General features: G+C 39.1%; 2 protein-coding genes across 2 annotated transcripts in view; one reads left to right on the top strand and one right to left on the bottom strand.

Annotated features, from left to right (window-relative positions):
• Positions 1-8,560, top strand: part of lrpprc (leucine-rich pentatricopeptide repeat containing) — a 70,659-nt gene extending 62,099 nt beyond the window's left edge. The window contains exons 35-38 of the mRNA XM_084735409.1: positions 2,563-2,637; positions 3,608-3,692; positions 5,066-5,208; positions 8,270-8,560. Of these exons, the coding sequence (XP_084591535.1) occupies positions 2,563-2,637; positions 3,608-3,692; positions 5,066-5,208; positions 8,270-8,341 (375 nt within the window). The 3' untranslated portion in view covers positions 8,342-8,560. The remainder of the gene's footprint in view (positions 1-2,562; positions 2,638-3,607; positions 3,693-5,065; positions 5,209-8,269) is intronic.
• A 1,529-nt stretch (positions 8,561-10,089) lies between these two features.
• abcg8 (ATP-binding cassette, sub-family G (WHITE), member 8) lies at positions 10,090-21,064 on the bottom strand. The gene is made up of 13 exons (XM_084735450.1): positions 20,731-21,064; positions 19,024-19,122; positions 18,766-18,913; positions 17,702-17,940; positions 17,364-17,496; positions 16,148-16,417; positions 15,787-15,952; positions 15,013-15,117; positions 14,284-14,483; positions 12,444-12,520; positions 12,008-12,275; positions 11,776-11,903; positions 10,090-11,158 (listed from the first exon to the last, which is right to left on the bottom strand). Exons 1-13 carry the CDS (start codon positions 20,773-20,775, stop codon positions 11,021-11,023), a joined length of 2,016 nt encoding a protein of 671 aa, XP_084591576.1. The 5' UTR covers positions 20,776-21,064; the 3' UTR covers positions 10,090-11,020.
• Positions 21,065-21,174: the final 110 nt, after the last annotated feature.

Genomic DNA, 21,174 nt, shown 5'->3' with positions numbered 1-21,174 from the left:
ATCTGATGACTTTACAAGTCATGTAGTGTGATAAAGGCATAAGCACTTGAAATATTAAAAGCCCACTGATAAACAGTCGAGGTGTTCAACACTGAAAGACTGAATGCCGACATAACGCATGAGTAACAAGACAGTGAAAATCCAGGAACAAATGTTCACTGTGTTAGAAAGTAGAACTACAAGTACATCTCACCGCAAAGACTCTCCTAAAAAAACATGTTCTTCCATTTGTCTTTGTAGTCAAAGTGTTAAGTTTGTGAGTTTAGGCTCCATTGACATGACCCAGGTTGAACTGGCCTGCTCCTTTTCACCCTCATCACAGCCTGTTTCCGTCCTCCTGATTCCCCCCCGAAGCCGCTTCTCCTCAGGGTCACTGGAGGGTAGCAGCCCGACTCCTCCATCCCATCGCAAGTGAAGCAGGGCCAAAACTCTGAAAAGCTTTTAAGTAGGCGAGCAGACAATAATGATGACAAGGCTATCAGGAGAGAAGGAGGTGAGGTCGGCAGGGAAGGGAGAGGGATGAAGTTAGTCATTAAGAAGTGAAACAGTGACGGTGGGAAGCAGTGAGGCGGGTGCTTCACCCCCCCATATTCAACTGCTTTATGTGCGTGTGTGTGTCAGGAGGGGTGATTGAGGAAAAGGAAAGAAGCATTCCCTTTGGTATCCAGCGCTTTTAGGCGGTATGTGTGAGGAGCAGGGGAGATGGGAGGCCCGGTCGGTTGTGGCAGCACCTTCGGGAGTGGTCGATGTAGCGAGGGGAAGAAAAAAACAGGAGAGAGTGAGTGAGAGCACGGAGCAAAGTTGAGTGAAGTGGCACAGTGTTGGTCTAATTGCCTGATTGTACTAAAGCCATTCTGCCGCTTGGTGACTCCGAAAGAAGGCAGTTTGCTCCTTGTGTGTGTGTGTGTGTGTGTGTGTGTGTGTGTGCACGTGGTCCTGTTAAAAGCCTTACAGGCCACTCGCTTTTAATTCTGTACGAGGTGAAGAAGAAGTGAAACACGTTAGTTTACGACTGGCTAGTAATCGGACCTCATTGCTGCTCAACCAGGAGAACACACTCACTCGCTCGGAGCAACGTTAATGCATCTCCTGCACACACACTCTCACACACACACACACACACACACACACACACACACACACACACACACACACTTAAATATGCACACAAATACACACACTGTACATTGTATGTATGCTGGCATGTTTTCAACATAAGCAGTCATGCACAGGTTAAACATAAAGTCTGTCAGTTATTAGATTTTCTTCATAAAGTACATATGTTTCTGAATTCTTAATCCATATTTGAATGTATATCGTGTTATTAAGGTCTGTTGCACTGAAGTTCCACATAATTTCCAATACAGAGTCAGAATCTTCTGTACATTTACCTAAAAAGCAGCTGCTACAGATGTAATTCTCTGAGAAACGGTTCACTGCTGCAAGGACTCCACATTTAGTGCTTCCTCATGATGATACACTGGAAGATATTAGTTCATCACTAATATATTGTGTAGCTGTGCTACAGACTTAAGAAAACATCTTTGTTGCCTCAGATACCCACAAAAATCACAACATAATTCCCTTTAATATCACAATAATATCATGATCTCAAAGGTAGTCAAAATAATCAAAATTAGATATTTTTTCAACATGGTTTAATCCCGGTGTCTGTAATCTGCAGTGTGTGATAACATTGATCAGTATTGCAATGACAATATGACTTCTGATAAGCAAATGTTGAAGTGTGCATATAGGCTTGTTTCCTCTGGAATTTTGCAATGTTTTATACAGTACATGCTCGGAAAATTACATCACTTTACTATAATGCAGAAAAGACAACATTTATGGCAAAGGTAACAAGTAAATGTTGAAGAGAAGCGACAAAAAAATGTTTGAGGTATAGAATTGGTGCCACCTTAACATAATTTGTCCACCAGAGAGCACTGAAATGTTAATTTTCTAACTGTAAAGGTCCTACACTGTCACTATTTGCCCCCAAAATCTAATATTGATCATGTAGTATATTTCCATCAGCTTTCCTTAGTTGTTTGTTGTAGTCTATTTATGAGTGTGGGGAGGTGAGACATATTAGCCATGGAGAGCTTTATCTTTTAATTAAGGTGGAATAATGATGACAGGAAAAAGTAGCCTCCCTCTTCTGTTGAGTATCGTCTCCTTTACCTTCAGTAACAGATCAAAGTCTTAAAGCTGCAGCATTTGCTCAGGCTGTACTTGTATCTCCACTGAGTATTAGAGATGGCCTTCAGTGTGACTAAGTGATGATAATTATGCATTCAGATGTGAACAGGGCTGTATGTTTAAACTCATAAAGAAAAGTGTAGTTATTAAATCTATAATTAACCTTTAACCTGAGTGTGGGTGTTTGTATGAATGTGAGGGTGTGCTGGAGTGTGTGTGTGTTTACATACTGCATGTATGTGAAGAGCACAGGTTGGAGAGTCTTCTTGACTTCAAAAGAGGGAGAAAATGATGCACTCATCTTCTCATTTTATCTGACACGTTTCTTTTGTCTCTGTCTTGTCCCTCGTCTCTCTGTAGCGCTGTAACGCTGTGGCTGAACAGAGGGAGATGCTGATATCCTACATGGCCCGAAAGGCTCAGCATCCTGGACAGGTAAGATCACACATCAGGCTTCTTCTATATCCACATTTTTAAGGAATACTTTTAATGATTTTATTTTAAAAGGATAGCCCAGATTATTTGATGTAGGGTTGTATTAGTGATTTACGTATAGTGAATGTGGGTCGGCATGCCTCTAGTCAGGAGAAGCAGACAGAGGCACCAGTATGGAAGCTAAGCAATGAACTGTTGTGGACGGGATCAGCAAGGCTTCAAAAAGGTCCATTTAAAAACAAAAATTAATATCCACTGAAGTGTTCACTATATTTTTTACTTGCGGTTATATCATTCAAATGTTGCTCTCTCCAAAACCAACCAAGCTCCAGGTGAAATCAGTCGTTTTACCTCACAGAACAAACAGTTTGTGCTCTGTGTGACTTTGGCGAATCTGAACTAACCTTTTGAAACACCAAAGTCACACAGTGACGACGACAACAAAAACAAAGTAACAGATAGAGGCAACTGTGGTCTGGGAAGTATTATTACAGATTTTTTAATATTACAGAGTTTGGTTGGTTTGGAGAGAGAGCGATATTTGACTTCGATAACAGCAGTTTCCTGTTGTAAAAGGTTCTCCTCTCTGCTTCTCCAAACCGGGGGCGTGTGAATAGGCATCTACTAATAGCAGCTAATACACTGACTATAATTAATACCTCATACAGTCCAACATCAAATAATCTGGACAAACTCTTTAAGTACATTTTTTGTAGTACAACAGGAAAAGTAAAAGTAAAAAAGTAGTAAAACAGGAAAAAAAAAAGTCCCTAACCTATTTTTAAAAGGTTTTAAGCTGTTTAACTGTTGAGTGATATGAAATTTGTTATTTTGGCATTTTTAACAAATAAGTACACAAATTAAACTTGGTATGTATTCTGATTTTATAGCAAAAACTTACTTATTGTATTTAAATGTATTTTAAAAAACACAGATGTTCTTGTATGTAAATGAATGTTTGTGTACACAGGTGGGTAAGATCAAGACCCTGCTGAGCCTGATTCCAAACTTCACTCAGAAGGAAGTGCTGTACCCGTACCTGATGAAATGCCATTGTAAGACTCTCTCTCACCCACACACACACACACACACACACACACACACACACACACACACACGATGCCCGGGTGGGAGCAGCTAGCGATGGCGCAGGCGGCTCGCTGGCCTGTGGCTAAGTCAACATTAGCAGAGACATTAACAATGCATCAGGTCAAGGAGTGTGTGTGTCTTTGTGACGGTGTGTGTATGTGTGTGTCTAGGCAGACATTCAAGGGTTAGAAGAACACATGTCCTCTAATGAGTTAGCTGTCCTGGCTAGCCTAGCGTGCTAATCGCAACACGGCCCACCACTCAACTTTGCTTTTTTTTTCTCCTCTCTGTCACTTCTTGCTCTCACCCTTTTTTTTTTTACCCCGTCTATCTTTTCTTGTCCTCAGTTTTTTTTTTTTTTTTTGCCCCCACCCTTTTTTTTTTTACCTACATCGTCTCTGCTCCTCATGTCCTCCCTTTCACCTCACCTTCTCACCCTCTTGTCTCTCCTCTTTCGTACCTTGTCACACCAGAGATGAGCAGACATGACTATTTAATTAGCATTAGCTAGCCGGTCGGTCAAGGCAGCCATAGGGGACACAATTAGCGATGCTCTGCTCGCCTCTGCCCCGTCTTTGTACTTGTTCTGTTTTTTCTCTGTTAGGGGTTTTCTTTTCTCTTGTCTCTTTAACTTGCTCTTCTTTTGACAGTAGTGACCTTACTTCCCTTACTTTTTCCTCTTTGATATACACAACCACACACATCCATGCTTCTTTCAGATTTACAGATGATTAATCTGACACTGGCATAATGTTGACCTGATGAGGGAGATGTTGTACGGGAAGTTACTGATTTCAGCTGTATAATATTAGAATCATCTGAATGTGTATTACTGCTACTTTATCTTTAAATTGCTTTAGTTTTATAAGTGGAGTTTTCAAGTTCTTTCAAAGCTGTGAAATTAAAAAATTCGGCCAACTTTAATTTTACAAGTTCCAGTGAAAGTAGTGCCTTTTTTCTCTCTTTGTTACTCCAATTGGAGGAAAACAAATTAGTCCTCAGAAGTTTCCACAAGTTTTGTTTCTTCCAGCAGTATTTTAAAAGTGAAGTGTAAATCTGGCAAGAGCTTGGGTACATACACAGATTGAACAGTATGCATGTGCATTTATGATAGAAGTTGTCAGTGCCAATCAACTGATGATAGATGAAGGTGGAAAATAACAGGATTATCCCACCACCAGTAAATATGATGCACACTTTTTTGTCTCGTACACACACACACACACACACACACTTTTTTTTTCCCCAAATGTCTACATTCAAATAAGAATTTGACATGTTGAGTTTTTTTTTTTTGTCTCATTTGCTGACTTTGTCTCTCGTCCCTCTCATCTGGCAGTTCTGGATAAGGACTTATCGTCAGCCAAGGCTCTGTACGAGCAGATGCAGAAGGAGGGGATAGTCACAGACGAGCTGTCACTCAAACGGCTGGCTGTGCTTTACCGCAACCAAGGAGAGACGGCGCCCTTCCCTGAGCCCCCTGTGAGTCACACACACACATAAAGGAGATGCTCTACTCAGTCCCTCAGTTTCAAATCTGATTGCATTTAAGGACATTGGACTGATTATATTTGAATGTACTGTTTGCAATGCAGTCAGTTACAATAAGTGACTCTGATTGTACTCCAGACAAGCACAAAAATGTTCTGCTGATTTGACCCCTCACCATGTCACACTGATCACAGAGCTACAGTACAGAGGAGCAGGGAGGTGGGGTTGAAATTACAGATACAACTCATGATTATTTTCACTATTGATTAATCCTCACATTGTTTTTCTCATGTCATAAAATGGCCTATTTTTGCTTGACCGAGAATTTAATATAATTGTCATCATTACTATCAAATAAGAGTTAGAAAAGCACCACATTAAAGGATTAATTGATCATCAAAATATCTGCCAATCATGTTTTCAGTCAATTTACTAATCAATATATAATAATTGTTAGATCTCTAGTTGACATCATTAATATTCTGATATGTCCAGTATTGACAAATGTCACAATATAGAATATGTATTGATGTTTACACTGAGCTGCACTCCACTTTTATAAATTACATTAAAAAACATCTTCACACTATAATAAAAACTCCAATAATGCACAATACATTTTGGGGCCCATAAATAATCAGCAGATAATGGGAAATTTATATAAATATCTATTATTGAATCAAAACATTTCATTTGAACTCTTAGACAAACTGCTCTGTAGAAGCCAAAGTATACTTTCAAAGTTTTTTCATGTACCCAAATATAAATCAGCTTTTGAACAGTCAAAACGTAGTCTGTCAATACACGCTGGACATGTTCTGTATTTTGTTTAGTTGTGCACAAACATTATCCCAAATGTTTCCAACTATGTTGGATGCGTCAGTGAGGAGGGAAGTTGGCAAACGTAATTAAAAGGAACATGAATAAAACTTTAATATTACTTCATCCATGAACATGATTTCTGTCTGAGTCATGTCAGGTAGATTTTCATCAGTTGTTTGTGAAGTGAAGAAAACGACTCCCGTGATCCCGCGCAACTCCATGACATCATCAAAAAACTACGTCTTTTGTTATTATTTTAAGTGAGAGAGAAAATAACATACTTTGCCTTTAAATCCGTCTTTGCTCACTGCACCTTAGACATCCTTACCCTCAGTCGATAGACAGGCATAAAGTGAATTACATGCCAGTACAAGCACACACCCGTTGATATTGATACAACCATGCAGAGTTGAACAACATTTCCTGAACAGATCTGTGTACAAATACAAGCACACAGACTGCAGCTCCTAACTCGTACTGGCAGTTGTCGGCCTGGTGTCTTAATACGTGCCAGTGTGTGTGTGTGCTGAGGTCTGTGTGTGCCAGAGTAATGTGACAGAGCAGTCTGCCTGCTCAGGGTAGTTCAGTATACACAGGCCTGCAGCTAGCCTCCTGTGTGTGTTTCTGTGTGTGTGTGTGTGTGTCAGAAAGTGTGCCCTGCAGTCACAGAGTACATACAGTATATTGTGTAAAGGAGATGGTGTCACTGCAATAGCTGCTCTCTTTTTCTAGTGCCTAGTGTTTTTGAGCATTTCAGCACGTTGCACATTTTGTAAGTTGATGTAGCCCTATTTTTGGCAGAGGACTCGCACACTCATATCAACACACACACAGAGCCCTCTCAGCCGCAGCACTTTAATGTGCCGTCCCCTCGAGGCAGGTGTACCTCTTACCTTCCCATCACTCACCTGCAGTGCAAAGATAGAAGGAGAAAGAGGGATGAAGGCAGAGGAGCTGCTGCATTATTCACCGAATGTCAGGATAGTTAAGTGATGGCTGCGTTTTATAAGCAAAGGAAAGCCGCAAGAGTTGCAAGGAGAGGGTAAGGTGAAAAGTCAGGGTATTCAGAAGTTTCTACAAATAGCAGAAACCCTCCTCTACGTCTGTATAGAGGTTGCTGCTCCAACATTTTCCCCTGGCAGTTTGTCACAGAAATGTACCAACAGATTCGCTCTCAAGTGGCATGTATAAGTGACTTAAGAGAAATCATCACATTCACCAATTTTTTTCATATTTAGAATTTTCTCTTGCGTACGAATGAAATGTATGAGTGATCCAGACTTTTTGTATCAGTCATGTTTGACATAAAATGTGTAATGCCTTAATATGAGAACTGAAAACATTAAGCTTCTCCAAACTGGGAACGTGTCAACTTCATACAAGCTTACATTAAAAAAATTGAACTATCCCTTTAAGACAATTTGTCTCAAAAATTTACCCTCACTGAAAAAAGGAGAGATTAGAATGGAAGAGTATAAAATATGAAGGGACGATATCTTCATGAAAAAGTAGTTCCAGTGTTAATACTGCGATGGTTGGATTATCCAGAGTATCAAGGATATTATTTCTGGAAAGAAATGTTGCAGTAAAATTTGCTAATTTAATTTCTGACAGCTTTGAGCACCACAAATGAAATTTCACTCAGCTCAACAGTATGTTGTAAATCTCCGACGGTATCTCGAAATGTGGAAAAATAAACCCAAATCTATTGAGGAAATATGTTTTTGTAATTAGTGCGAACTGACCCTTTGAAAGTGTTTCAGACCCCTGCCAGGATCCTTCTCTAGTGCACGCAGCTATTTATCGGCATTAATTACTACATTAATAAACAAGCGTACAATGTAAGAAGCCGGCGTAATCTGCAGAAAAGCTCTCACCTTCTCCCCTCCAAAAAACACCCAGCACAACACTTTGTCTGGATCAAAACACTGATTAATTAGCCAGGAACAGAGGCAGGGAGCAAAAAGTATGTGTTTGGGGAGTGGGCTACAAATCCCTTACTTGTGTATTAATGGGGATTTAAAGATGAAACGAGACAACCTGGTAGGAGGGTGGAGACTATTTAGACGGACCCAGGAGGGCTCCGCTGCCGCTTACTTTTGGAAAGAGGCAAGATAGAAACACACACAACAAACAGACACACACACACCTGTCAGCCTCTCTGTACAGCAGGTGAGCATTTAATGCTCTTGGTTTGACGCTAAATCATCTTTGTTTGTGTTTTTTGCAGGAGTCCTTCAAGTTTTATGCAGACAAGCTGAAAGAGAAAGCTGACAAATCCCAAATGACGGCTGAGGAATAAAGATTGATCCTCCTCTCATCTTACCTCCATCCAAATCCCACTGTTTTCTTCCTTTCTTGTTTTTTTTACATAAGTTGTTTGAACTGAAATGTTGGGTATTGTGTTATAGCTGTTGGGTGTTACGCTGTCCACTGCGCTATTGATAAAACTGTTGATGAAGAAGATGATGTTGAGAATGTACAGAAGTATTTATGCTAATAAATGATGTTAGGATCCATAGTCTGTGTCTGGGTCTTTAAAGGCGATCAGGTGGTACAGTTAACCTTTTTTCAGAGCAGCAGGTAAAGCACAAGTGAAGGCAATCGCATAAACAATGGCTCACTTTCATTAGGGGTCTCTGTGATTCGGTCGTAGGCATGTGTTTGCAGAGGCTGTGTGCAGAACAACATCACTCCCTCTCATGTGATGTTGCTTTTATCTAACAGTTCAACAGGTGTCATTTATTGGTTAATAGTTAGTTAACAGGATGATCTGACATACATTTTCCTGCACACAGACATTAGCTTTTGGCTACTCTGTGTAAGTCCATGAGCTCTACCTTTGTCTGTATGGATCAACAGAATTGAAACTGTATTCAGCTCAGCCTTCTTCAGAGACCCAATGCCCATGTTTAAATTTTTTGGGACTCACCCTGGTGCGGACCAAACAAACATAATCGTGGTAACACATATGCACGTAAGCACAGTAATAATAATATCAAACTAATGACAAAATGGGGTTAAAAATGACTTTGTGAAAAATTGTAGCTGGGTTTATGACCTGTACTGCAGTCAGCCAGCAGAGGGTGATGGAGATATTTTGTCTTCGCTGTCTTTTTGTCCATTTCTAATATATGACAATTAAACAAATCAACATACATTAAACTGCAACTTCAGAGCTGCAGTGAGCAATTATAGAAAAAGTAGTTAATAGTTGTGTCAATGCCTGAGCCACCGACTCACACAGATGAACGCAGATTTTAAATACAAGACTGTAATGTAGTATTTTCACACCTGCATGTGTTTGTCTTACAATAAAATGTTTTCATAGAAGACAAAGGCAAAAGATTAGTGGAATTTGATTTAGATTTTCCACGAGACTGCAGTTTGACCCCAACCCAGCCTCTTCTGTTGCCTGACCTGCATCTGTACCCTGCCTCTGCTTGGCTTTGTGCTTTTCTTTTACTGTCCAGTACCAGCTTCAGACATTCCTCCCTCCTGTAACACAAGCTGTTCTTGACCCCGTCTGAGGCAGGACTTAGATAACACACTGTGGTTGTATGCTGGAAGATGACATCAGAGGGTCAGCCGAGGCAGTGGAGCTTATTTAGGATACAAATTAAGATGCAGGAGACATAACATTGTCATCTGGAACTTCTTTATGAACCTGGGCTTGTTTTTAAAGTTTTCATAAAACACACATTTGTTTGCCTTTTGGAATGTTGAAGATATTAGTAAAAATTAGTACAGTTAGTATGGAAGCTATGTAAACTAAGTAACTATAAAAAAAATCAGGGGACATGAGCTTATCATTACAGTGTTGCCTGCATTTGATATTCCCTTTATTTTTCCATATAAAGTACCATTTTTATGTGTTTTGCGTGCTGCTGAAAGAACAACCAGACTGCAAAGGATAATGACTGAAAATAATCACATTATCAATGAAATTTGTTGTTATGAAATTGCGCAGCTACAAGTGACCGCACCATGTAATTAAATGACAAGGTCAGAGGACTGAAGAGTATGACAACAAAAATAAACACACTGATGTGGAGCAATTTGATTTAATACTTTACTAATTTGGACACAAACCATGTCTGTAAAATATTTATCAGGCTTTTGCACCAGTGCAAAAAAAAAAAGAGAAAACACAGCTTACATAATCTTCAATCTATGAGGACACACAAGTACAAGTTCTGTTTTTTTTCTGAGTGTGACTTACTAAATCTGTACTAGGCTTTTTTTCTCAGTGCTCCCTATACTGGCACACACATTGTTAAGCTTAATAACCTTACATATACAAAAAAGATAAAGCTGTAGAAAAAAAGAAGATTGAAAATGGAACAAGCAAAAGCTGCAGATGGATATCTGCCAAAGTGGCGCTCTAATCATTTGCCAAGACAGAGAAGAAGGGAAAAAAAGCCCTGAATTTTAACTTTGATCCTGCAGTGCTCTGCTGCCATCCAGCAGCAGACAGCGGTACTGCAACAAGTGCTTCTCTTAACACAGACATTTTTTTTTGCCTCTGTTCTAACCATTTGCATATATAAACCGTTCACACAAGGTATATGTTGAGATTGTTTTAAACAGTCAAAGATGAGAGGAACTGTTGAACTTTTATCAAGCAGAGTGACTTTTTATACCCTTCTGAGGTGCTGGGTGATTATTTCATGTGTTTCTACCATTAAATGAGTACAAGGGTTTCTGAAAATTATTGTGAAATTGTAAACTTTCCTCCCCAAAATTAAGCACCTTTTCACTGTAATGCATCTTAATAAGAACAGTAAATTGACGATGGAAAGCATCAGCGTCGAACCAGTCGAACTACAATCCAAATTACTTCCTTCCACCATGGCAAAACCAAACCAAACAAAACATACAAAACAAGACAAAAATCCCCACATCCTATGATAAAACTTTGCCCCTCATGTCTGATTTCAGACAGCGTTTAGACTGATGGTTGAAACTGGTCCAGATGTCTTCACCAGTCTTGACTGGACTTCTGTTTGATGAATTTAAGGGACAAGTAATACAGCACCATGAAGCCCAGACAGACGGCGAGCAGGACCAGATAACATGAGTACAGAGGGTACTGGTTCATATTCATAGCCTCCACCACCTGCCAAACAAACACACATGGTTTCAGGATGAGAAAGATGTTAGTTTGTTTACTTTGCATAGTTCTTTGGTTTAACAGTTGTGTTCATTTACATAAAATGCCGTCCTACTTTTAAAAGGATTGCTATGAACCCTTTTTAAGCCCCACCCCTTTCTACTCTGTGCTCCAATAACAGTTAAGCAAACTTGGTACCTCAGTCGACTTTCTCCTTTTCCTGTAAAAGCAACATATGGGGTCACAACGTCAGCAAAACGCTCGCTAACTAACCAGCTAATGTTACCAAACACTAGTTAACTAGCTGGCTAATGATTGATCTAGATTAGCAATTTAGTGGGCCACAGCTCTGCTGATATGAACTAATTTAAGATGTGAAGTTACGTCACTTTTACAGATCACCCAGCAACTTCTTGTAATCATTTTCAAAAGCTTGTTCAACTGTCATTGGAGCACAGAGTGAAAAAGGGGTGGGACTTAGGGTCAGTTAAAACTTTTAATTCCTGTACTCTGAAACTGTACAAGCAGAACTATAAATAATTGATGCTTTGACCCTGTGGCCTTCAGCTTTATGGTGTGAATGATGCCATAAGGAGTGAACACTGAAACTGTGATACACTCACGTGTATGCCGTCAACATTGAAGGTGAAGTTTGCGAGGGTGATGGGGTACTTTTTGCCACTGAACTGCACCTGCAGCATGCCCTCAAAGCCCCAACGCATGAAGGAGGCGTGAGACAACCACGAGGCCACTGGGGAGTCAAAAACACGCACAGGTATAAACATCACATCACATATTCTTCAGGCTCTCCATCTCCACGTGTTTTAACTGTGGACAATGAATCCATCTCCTCACCGAGCCACATGTTCTCCAGGCTGATGACAAACCCCCCAGTCAAATAGAAGACGGTGAACAAGGCGTTGCCCATGAAGGCCGAGGTCTGCAGGGTGGGCAGCGCAGCAGCAACAAACAGAGCCATAGCTCGGCTGCAGTAAACCATCAGCCACACCAGCAGGAAGTTGAGCAGGAAACGCTCTGGAGCCTCGTTAAGCCCAGCGAGCCAATAGATGGGCAGGCCGTACACCAAGGTGAACACACAGTGCTCTGGTAACTCCCCTAACACCTGAGTGTGGAGACAGCACATGTTCAAATATACACAACAGACAGACAAACACACACAGATTCTAATACCACATTACAGTACTGTACATCACTGATGTGGTACATTACACCGGAGAGTGACGCCATTGTGGAGCGAGACTGACCCCTGCTGGTGATGTAGGAAGCTTACCTTCGCAAAAAAGTAGGAGGTGACAGAGTACATGCCGTCTTCCAGCTCGTGGTAGAGCATGGCTCTCTCTGTGTGACCTGCACAAGAACACTGAGTTAGTCTCACACACAGTTACTGTAGTTTTTACTTTTCATTTGTTAATTCAGTATTTTTTTTTCTTTTCAACTCAGTTTAGTTTCAGTTAGTTTCCGGATTGGGTTTGCTTGTTTAAGCTTTATATTCAATTGTTGAGAAATGTTTTGGCACGATAATATGGGGGGTATTTGTCAGGGGCAAGGTTTAAGAAGTTCAGAGTAGGTATTACAATACAAACACAACACTTTGTGAAGGCAAGTGACACACAACCATGTAGACACTGTCAGTGTTAATAAACATATAATGCCAACAAATGCCCCTAATGCTTGCTGAGTTGATGAATTTGAACAAGTTGACAAAGACTAAAATTGAAGAGACTGCCTGCATATTTTTTATTTTATTTTATTTACTGTTCAGTACACAGTACAATTTCTACAAGTACAAGTTTTGTTCATTGTTTTTTACCCCCAAACTCTAGTTTTTATTTTTATTTCAATTAACCAAACTGTTCTTCACACCTGGATTTAGTTTTTAGTTTCATCTCAGTTAACTATATTGACCTTGGTGTAATGACGTACCGTATTATAACCTATGATATCAGACGGCCATAAAGATTATAGCTGTTCTTCAGTTTGTTGTATGATCATATAAGTAGATTCAGTAATAAATATCACACACTACTAAGACTTTATAGCTATATAAATGTAGTATTCCTCTTGTGACATTGTATGAATAGAAGTTCCAAAGTTTATTTTAGAAAGTTTTTATATTAGTGTTAAATAATTTAACTCTGAGTCATAAATGAGTTTGGAATCAATTTTATATAACTTTTGTTGTCACTTGACCTCGTCCTGACTTGAACTTGACCATTAATAGTCTCGCTGTCTCTGTAATTATCCTGAACCATCATAACCTCTGGCAGGTTTGTCTTTATCTCCGCTGATATGATGCACTTCTGCCAACATTGTGCTCACCGCCGATCACAACTTCAAATGCATTCACTTAACTTCTAATGATTTCTGTTTTTTTGTTTTTGTTTTGTTTTTTTACACAATTCTTAAATAAAGTAAAGTAAATTCTTACATTGCTTTATTAAATACTTGATTCTAATTGTCTTTCTAAGGTCTGTTATAAAATAGCAGATGGTTGCTGTGGACACAGTTCTGATCATATACTGTGAAGGAGCACTAAAATCATTCTTAAATTCATAAAATAATTTATGAATTAATTAATTTGTGTCAAATTACTGATTTTATTTTTAAAGTAAGTGGCTGTGTAATAAGCAGGATAATGTACAGTGAGTGAAATAAATGTAATAAATAATACAATATAATATAAATAATATCCATTATCCCCTGTGTGTTGTCTTATATTGAATTATGCTGTTTATAAAATGGAAAACCAAAGAAAAAGCTTGAATTGCAAATTAGATTTAAGCTTGTGATTTGATTCTCTGTCTTGTCTTGTTCAAGTATTTTGTGTAAGTGTAAAAGTGTAAAAATACTTTTCAGGACAACTTTTGGAGCTGTTTTACAAATGGAAACAGTTTTGGAGTTTGTGTCACCTCCAGTAAAACTGCATCAAATCAATGGTGAAAAACTTTAGTGATTTTGCTGCACATCACGTTTCTAACATAATTTAAAACAGTACATTTTAAACAAAGAAACTGAGAAAAATACTAAAACATGATGCTTTCTCAGTTCTATATGTTTAGATGCTGAGACTGAAGACTGGCATATGAAGCCACTCAGCTGTAATTACTCACATTTAGCTATGACGTCCAGCACCACAGCGAAAGGAGTGAGAGCTCCGATCATATAGAGGAGGGCCACGGTGTCCTGAATGGACAGAGGCTGCTCTCCTGCCCCGTAGTAGAGACAACCGACCAGCAGTGACATTAGGAGAGCCTCGAAGCCGTGGACCAATAAGGTGACCAGGTCTCTGTAGTCATTATACATGTGACGCCTGAGGGGAGAAAGGGAGGGGAGGTCAGTGTTCATGTGTCCATCTTGAGTGCTGTAATAAAAATTGGTGTGAGGTTGATCTTTAGTACTTAATTGTCACAATAAGCAATAATCAATAATCAATAGACAACCAGCTACAATAACCTGACTGCAAAGTCCAACTTGAGTTAGTAATACCTGAACACAAGCTGTTGTGATAGAAAGTTTGTTAAAACTACTTTTGCTCATAAACTAGTTTTGCACTGGGTAAGTACACAAAATATCCTTCAGCTGAATAAACTTGGGAGTTGAGTTAAATCAACGATTGATTAACATAGATTCAATCCTATGCCGAGGTAATCAAGGAGCTGACTTTTTCCTAATAGCAACTTCGGACAGAGGAAATATCTGTTTCCAGCGTATTATTTGTGCTTTTCCTGAATAATGTATTCAGATTTAGATGCATCCCTTAAGTCAGTGAAGGGGTACATGAACTCATCTGACAGGGCTGTCAGGAAGCGCTGCTGAAAAACATTCATGTGTCTTCTTACCTGATGAGGATGGCAAATTGGTGTAGTCTGCCTGGCAGTCTGTTACTTTGCTTGGAAATAGTGATTACTTCCTCTTCTTTTCTTCCTGTGCTCAGCTGCTGAGGGCTGCAGGCAGGAAAACAGTGGATCAGGTTGTCCAGGTTAGAACACTAGAACCAGTTTCCCATAAATTATTAAGATAAAAGGATGAATTTCTAAAAAGCGAAAAATCTTACGTTAACTTTAAAATCTTGACTTTGCATCCACAGCTTTAACTTAAATTTGTAGTAAGCAATATTATTTCATTTCATTGTGGTTGAAACAATTCATTTGACCATTGCATGTCCTTTAAAAATGTCTGTGAGCACACACCCCTTTGTATTTAGTTGGGTTTTTTTTTAGAAAGTGGATCATTCGAGTTCTACGTGTCTTCTGTCTTTCTTACCTCTGAGTCAGTTAACTTTACAATTCTAGATGTTCAAATTGCCTACTGCAGCTTTAACCACAAATAATTTTGCCTCTGAAACAGTTCACTCAAAACACCGTGAACTAGTTGTGTAGAACGTTACATTCATTCATTTTAAACCATCCAGAAATACCCCATAGTTGCTCCAGTAGGACACTGATAAGTTAAATAAAGTAAATGAGACTTAAACCCTGCCTTTATATAAAGTTATTTCATTGCTAAATTTTTGAGTGGTGAGGTAATGGGAGTAGAAACAGTTAGATAAGAAGTTTTAGGACAAGACAAATAGGTAATAAGGGAAAGGAATCCTAACTTGAACACACACATACCTTTCTGTTTGTGTTTGTGTTGGTGCTGTGTCAGTCACAGCTGGTTTCCACATGTGATCTTCTGTGTCTCGCACCTTTTCCATGAACTGCTCAGCCAGAACTGTCGCCCGCTCCAAACACTCAGCTTCTCGCTCCAGACTGCGCCGGTCTATACTGATCAGGTCAACTGGACACACACCCACCAACAAAACGAAGCTCAACACCATGTACAGTATGTTTCAGTGTAGCATTAATAGGACTGGTGCAGATTGACTGCAACTTTCAGACAGTTTTCTGCACACACACACACACACACACACACACACACACACATACACACACACACACACACACACACACACACACACACACACACACTAACCATAGAAATCAGAGGGGTTGCAGTATCTTGGGCAGGGGTATCCCAGGGCGGTGAAGTAAGCCACCATGTCACGAGCAGCGCCACAGTAAACTGGCGAACCCGACGACAGCAGGACAACGAGGTCAAAGAGCTGGAAGATGTCGGAGCGGGGCTGGTGGACGGACAGCAGGACCAGACGGTTTCCCCTGGCCAGGCGGGACAGTGTGATCACCAGGTTGTGGGCTGTGAAGCTGTCCAAACCTGACGTGGGTTCGTCCAGGATCAAAATACCTGAAATGTAAAAACACCAGTCACTTATGTCTCATGGTTGGATGGTTGTGGTGATGCAGAATGGATCCAGAAAATCTGTTGGTATTTCATCTTATCAGGACAGGTTATATGAATAACAAGATTGATTAATACTTGAAAATGTGGATGGTACTCTGTTATTTCTAATCTTATTGTATTATTACAACTTAATATTGTATCACAGAAAATGATGAGGTACTGAAACAAGAGGTTGGAATGTAGAGTCTTTGGTTATGAATATAGATCTAACGATATATTGAATACCATGATATCACAACTAAATACTCAACCAGACTGTCCATACTATATCTAACATGATAATATATGGTTAACTTTTCTATTTCATCATTTTTATTTTATTTTATTAAAGGACTGCTACTGTCTCCTGCATTGTTTTTGGTTTGCAGCTGTGCAGACATTATTCAAACATTCATTGCTGAAGTTCATGCCAATTTGTTGCACATTCTTTGATCATGGCTTTCTATTTTATTTTATTTAAGAAGGAAAGCAGAAGAACTTTAAGTTAAAAATAGAAAATGTTGTTTGATTTACAAAAAAATTAAGGACATTTTTTCAAGTTTTGTTTTTTAGTATCATATTAAATATCTTATCGAGGACTTTTGCCTATAGTCCATAAATCCCATAAAACCTAAAACAGTCACACATAATTGTAGTATTCCAGCAGCCATTCCTTTCTTTGCCTGTAGGTGGCAACATTAACACGTCTGCATCTGCAGGTCTAAACAGCTGCTCATCATAAGGTAATGAAAAGACAACAATTCTTATTTTCAGGTGACAATACAGCAGTGAAAACATACTTCTGAATATCTGCCATAGTGTCAATAAATCTAACACACTGGTCTTTTAAAGTTTAAAATCAAACTTCAGAGGGAAGAGTTTAAGACTTTGTCTGTTTTCTCTCTCTCACCGGGGTTCCAGAGGAGTTGGACAGCTATACTGACTCTCCTCCTCTCTCCTCCAGAGACGCCTCTCACATAGTCGTTTCCCACTCGGGTGTGAGCACACTGTCGCAGCCGCAGCTCAGCAATGACATCATCAACCTGTGACAGAAAATAACAGAGAGACACATTTGTCACATATAATATCTGTCTTTCACAACCAATAATAGACACTGCCTTTACATCTTGTCCAAATGATAAAATATGCAGAATATGTTTTGAAGACTCAGCATGGGCTAATAATGTCCTGTTGTGTACATTAAATGTGTGTTTTGATATGGTTGTGTTTGTTAATTTTAAATCTTACCCTCTGGTCTCTCTGAGCCTGTGTGAAGTGGGTGGGGAGCCTCAGTTTGGCAACAAAGCTGAGAGTTTCACGGACGGTGAGGTGAGGAAGAAGGCGGTCGTCTTGGCGGACATGAGCGATGCTCTTCTTCACCAGCTGGGGCGTGTTGGGCTTCCCGTTAATCAGAACCTGACCAGACGTCATCGAACCGCCCTCATCACGACATGTTATTATGTCCAGCAAAGATGTTTTGCCACAACCTGGGAAGAGATGGTTTCATATTTTTGAGGAAAATAAAAACTAAAAAAATAACAAAACTCTTTATAGTTCTGAATAAAGTGTTTTTGTATAGTATAGTCTCAGTTTTCTTTAAGATGTGCAGAATAGTGCAAATGGAGTTCAGCATCCTGGATTAATCCAACTGTGTAAACTTAATAAGGAAACAATAAATAGAATAATTAGTTATTTATTTCATTTTTTATTTTAAATTTTTGTTATCTATTTAGAACATACCAAGCAACCAGGTTGCTTTACAACAATATAAGAGATGTAGAAATCTACATTGATGTTGCCTGTATGTCCCAGTGGAACTTGCTGCAAGTAATCAGCATCATGTTCAATGTTTTAAGAAATGGTCTCGCTACAATGAAAGGGCTATATGGGGAGTAACATTATCACACATGAATACAGCTTGGCTTATTAAATCCACAAGAGACTCAGCTTTCCAGTCATACCCAATTAATGTAATTACAATACTGTTTAGAGACTCCAGTATGCAGGGGTATTTAAATACACCATTTTTACAATCGGCAAAAATAACACATTTATACTGCATGCAAAAAATACATGATTTTTGTCTCAAACTGCACAGAATTAACATGAAATGTAATACTCCACTGCAGTTTGCTATTGAGGGTTTGATTGTTCATGTGAACAGTGGTGCTGATGTGAGGCCAAAGTTTGACAGCTGAAAAGCAGGCAAAATATATAATGCAAGAAGGCCACTACCAAATAATAACTTGATTAGAAATGTTAATACTTAAAAGCTGTGTGTGTATGACTGTGTGTGTGTGTTTGTGTTTCACCTGAGCTGCCAATAATAGCCAGCATCTGTCCACTGCGGACTCGGAGGCTGAGCTTATTGATGGCGGTCTGCTTGTTTCCTTTTATCTCCCACGGCAACTTGAACTCTGACAGCCTCTCATACCAGGGTATCTGAGCTGCTGTGTCAACCTGGGAACACACACGCAAGCACATTCAACATGCACATATACAGAAAGTACAAAGATTAAATAGTCAAGGGCTAAAAATGACCAGCCAAGAGCCATCTGTCTGACAGTTACCTCATAGTGCAGGTTGTTGACCTCCAGCTCATTGCACTCTCCACTGTAGGTGAAGTAAAGACTGCTGTCCTCTTCAGTCGTGAACAACTCTGTGTCTTTCTGTTGTTAGAGGGGAGAGGACAATGATTTTCACAGAGGCAGGACTCATTTTTAACATGCAAAAAAATCTGAGAAAGTTTCTGTTCTGAATCACAGATTACAGATATGCGAGGGACATGTTTGTGCTCCTGTGCCAGACACAGCCTAGAAACCCATTTTTATTTTAGATGGCAATAAACCATTCACAACAATACAAATAACAGAAGGTGGTAAACTTGTGGGGATACTCAAAAATTGCAGTCTTGTATCCTCTTCCATGTGATGACTTTGCCAAACATTTCAATGGTCAGTGTTTTTTGTTGGGATGTTCACTGTGTCTGAAAACCAGATGAGGACATTGTCCTAGCCTTAAAGGGCCACAGTATCTGCACATCTTACATTTGAACTTTATCAACAAGTTTATTGGACGATTATGTTTGTACATGCTAATAGTCCGTGAGTTGCCTTGTGAATCCAGAGTCCATTCCAAAATTATGTAATCCTTAAATCTCTGCAGTAAGTACAAATCAAAATGCAGCACATAAGCTCTACACCAATATACTGTACTGTAAATATCATTTAAAATGGTTGATATGGCTTCTATTGACATTTATACCCAGTTTTCTGGCTTTTCTGTAGCACATCTCTACATGTTAGTAGTTCAGACATTCAAAATGTTGCCATTGTTCATGCAGCTGTTCCAACCAGTTCTTCTCAGATGTGTTAACTAAAATATGAGAGTTGGACGTGTGGAAACCTTATGTCTTCAGTAAGACAAACCTGTGATAATTCTAGTATTTATCTTTTTAGATAAACTGTCCTCGTCTAATATAGCATGGTTTTCTTTTAGCTTCAGGACCCACTAATCACAAGAAAATTGCAAAAGGTTGGCAAATTATCGCAGATTGTAAATTATTGTGATTATTGTAGACAAACAGATGATGGACACTTAGTAGTATTTGCATTTTGGGGAAAAACTAGAAAACAGAAATAAATTAGGCCTAAAGCTGCAAATTCAATCTTCAAATAAAAAAAAATACAACTTGAGAACATATGAATATGAGCATAGGTTAATCCTAGCATGCAGCAACTGTCAAAAATAAAGGGTTAGGTTTTTTTGTGGATGAATCCAAATAAATGAAAATACTAAGACACATTTTATACATTAACACATTCATAATAAAATATTGTACATCATATAGATAAATTATAAATTACTTCAGTATATGTAATTTTGTGTAGAAAAATGTCAAATATCTAAAGAAACTACACTTTTTTTCTCTTTCAATTGGGGCCCTATAGTAAGGGAAATAAATAAATAAATGCTGCTTTTACCACATTAAACAAACTTCCAGCAATAGTAATAAATTCGGAAAATGCTCTCAGTGGACTCATTTGACCAACATTCACACATTATGATTTATTTGATTTAGTCACAAAATAGTGATTTAATAAAATCAGTGGTTTTGCAGCAGTCAAAGAGAGCAGCTCAGGGATTGGAAAGGAAGCAACAGAAAGTTTTGAAATGGTTTTGATTTGAACAAAGCATATCAGTAGATTAACAGATGAACTAGAAACGAAGACATGTTTTTGTCCTGACGTTTGCATGATCCCATGTAACAGACTGACCTGCGAGTAGCCGCTTGTATGACTGAGGCCATTGTCTGGGTCCATGATGATGAAAGTTGTTGGTTTATGTTTGTAGGGTCAAGAGGTCAATGCCCCCAATTCTTCTTCTGTTCTGTTCCTCTCTTTTCCTGATTTTTTTGCTCTCCTGTTGTTCCCCTGCTCTGTTCCTTCTCTCTTTTAGTTAGTGTGGCTCCAGTCCATCTGAAGAACTCCTCTCATCTTAGCTCACAAGACTTCTCTCCTCTCTAAAAGCGTCCAAGTTCATGTCTCGTCAGTCCTTTGTCTGCTCTGTGCTGTCAGTCATAGCTTTTCAATTTGAGAACTGAGGTGAGACTGACAGCCTGTCAATCTACTGAGCATGTTTTTTGTCTTCTTTATACAACTCCAGATCAAAGTTCTCTGAGATAACGCAACCTTCACTGTGTGTTTATGGTTCCTGGGAGA

The sequence above is a fragment of the Lutjanus erythropterus genome, chromosome 14 (assembly GCF_056507025.1).
Source record: "Lutjanus erythropterus isolate fLutEry1 chromosome 14, fLutEry1.hap2, whole genome shotgun sequence".
NCBI classification, from domain to species: Eukaryota; Metazoa; Chordata; class Actinopteri; order Lutjaniformes; family Lutjanidae; genus Lutjanus; species Lutjanus erythropterus.
This window is presented reverse-complemented; position numbering and strand designations above follow the sequence as displayed.

Excerpts from the sequence above, each read along its gene's own strand:
- abcg8 (XM_084735450.1), bottom strand. The coding sequence starts at position 20,775 with ATGGACCCAGACAATGGCCTCAGTCATACAAGCGGCTACTCGCAG. Across the intron at positions 18,914-19,023 it reads TCAACAACCTGCACTATGAG|GTTGACACAGCAGCTCAGAT; the intron begins GTAACTGTCAGA and ends GTGTGTTCCCAG. Across the intron at positions 12,521-14,283 it reads GCTGGACGTCATAGCTAAAT|GTCACACAGAGAGAGCCATG; the intron begins GTGAGTAATTAC and ends GTTCTTGTGCAG.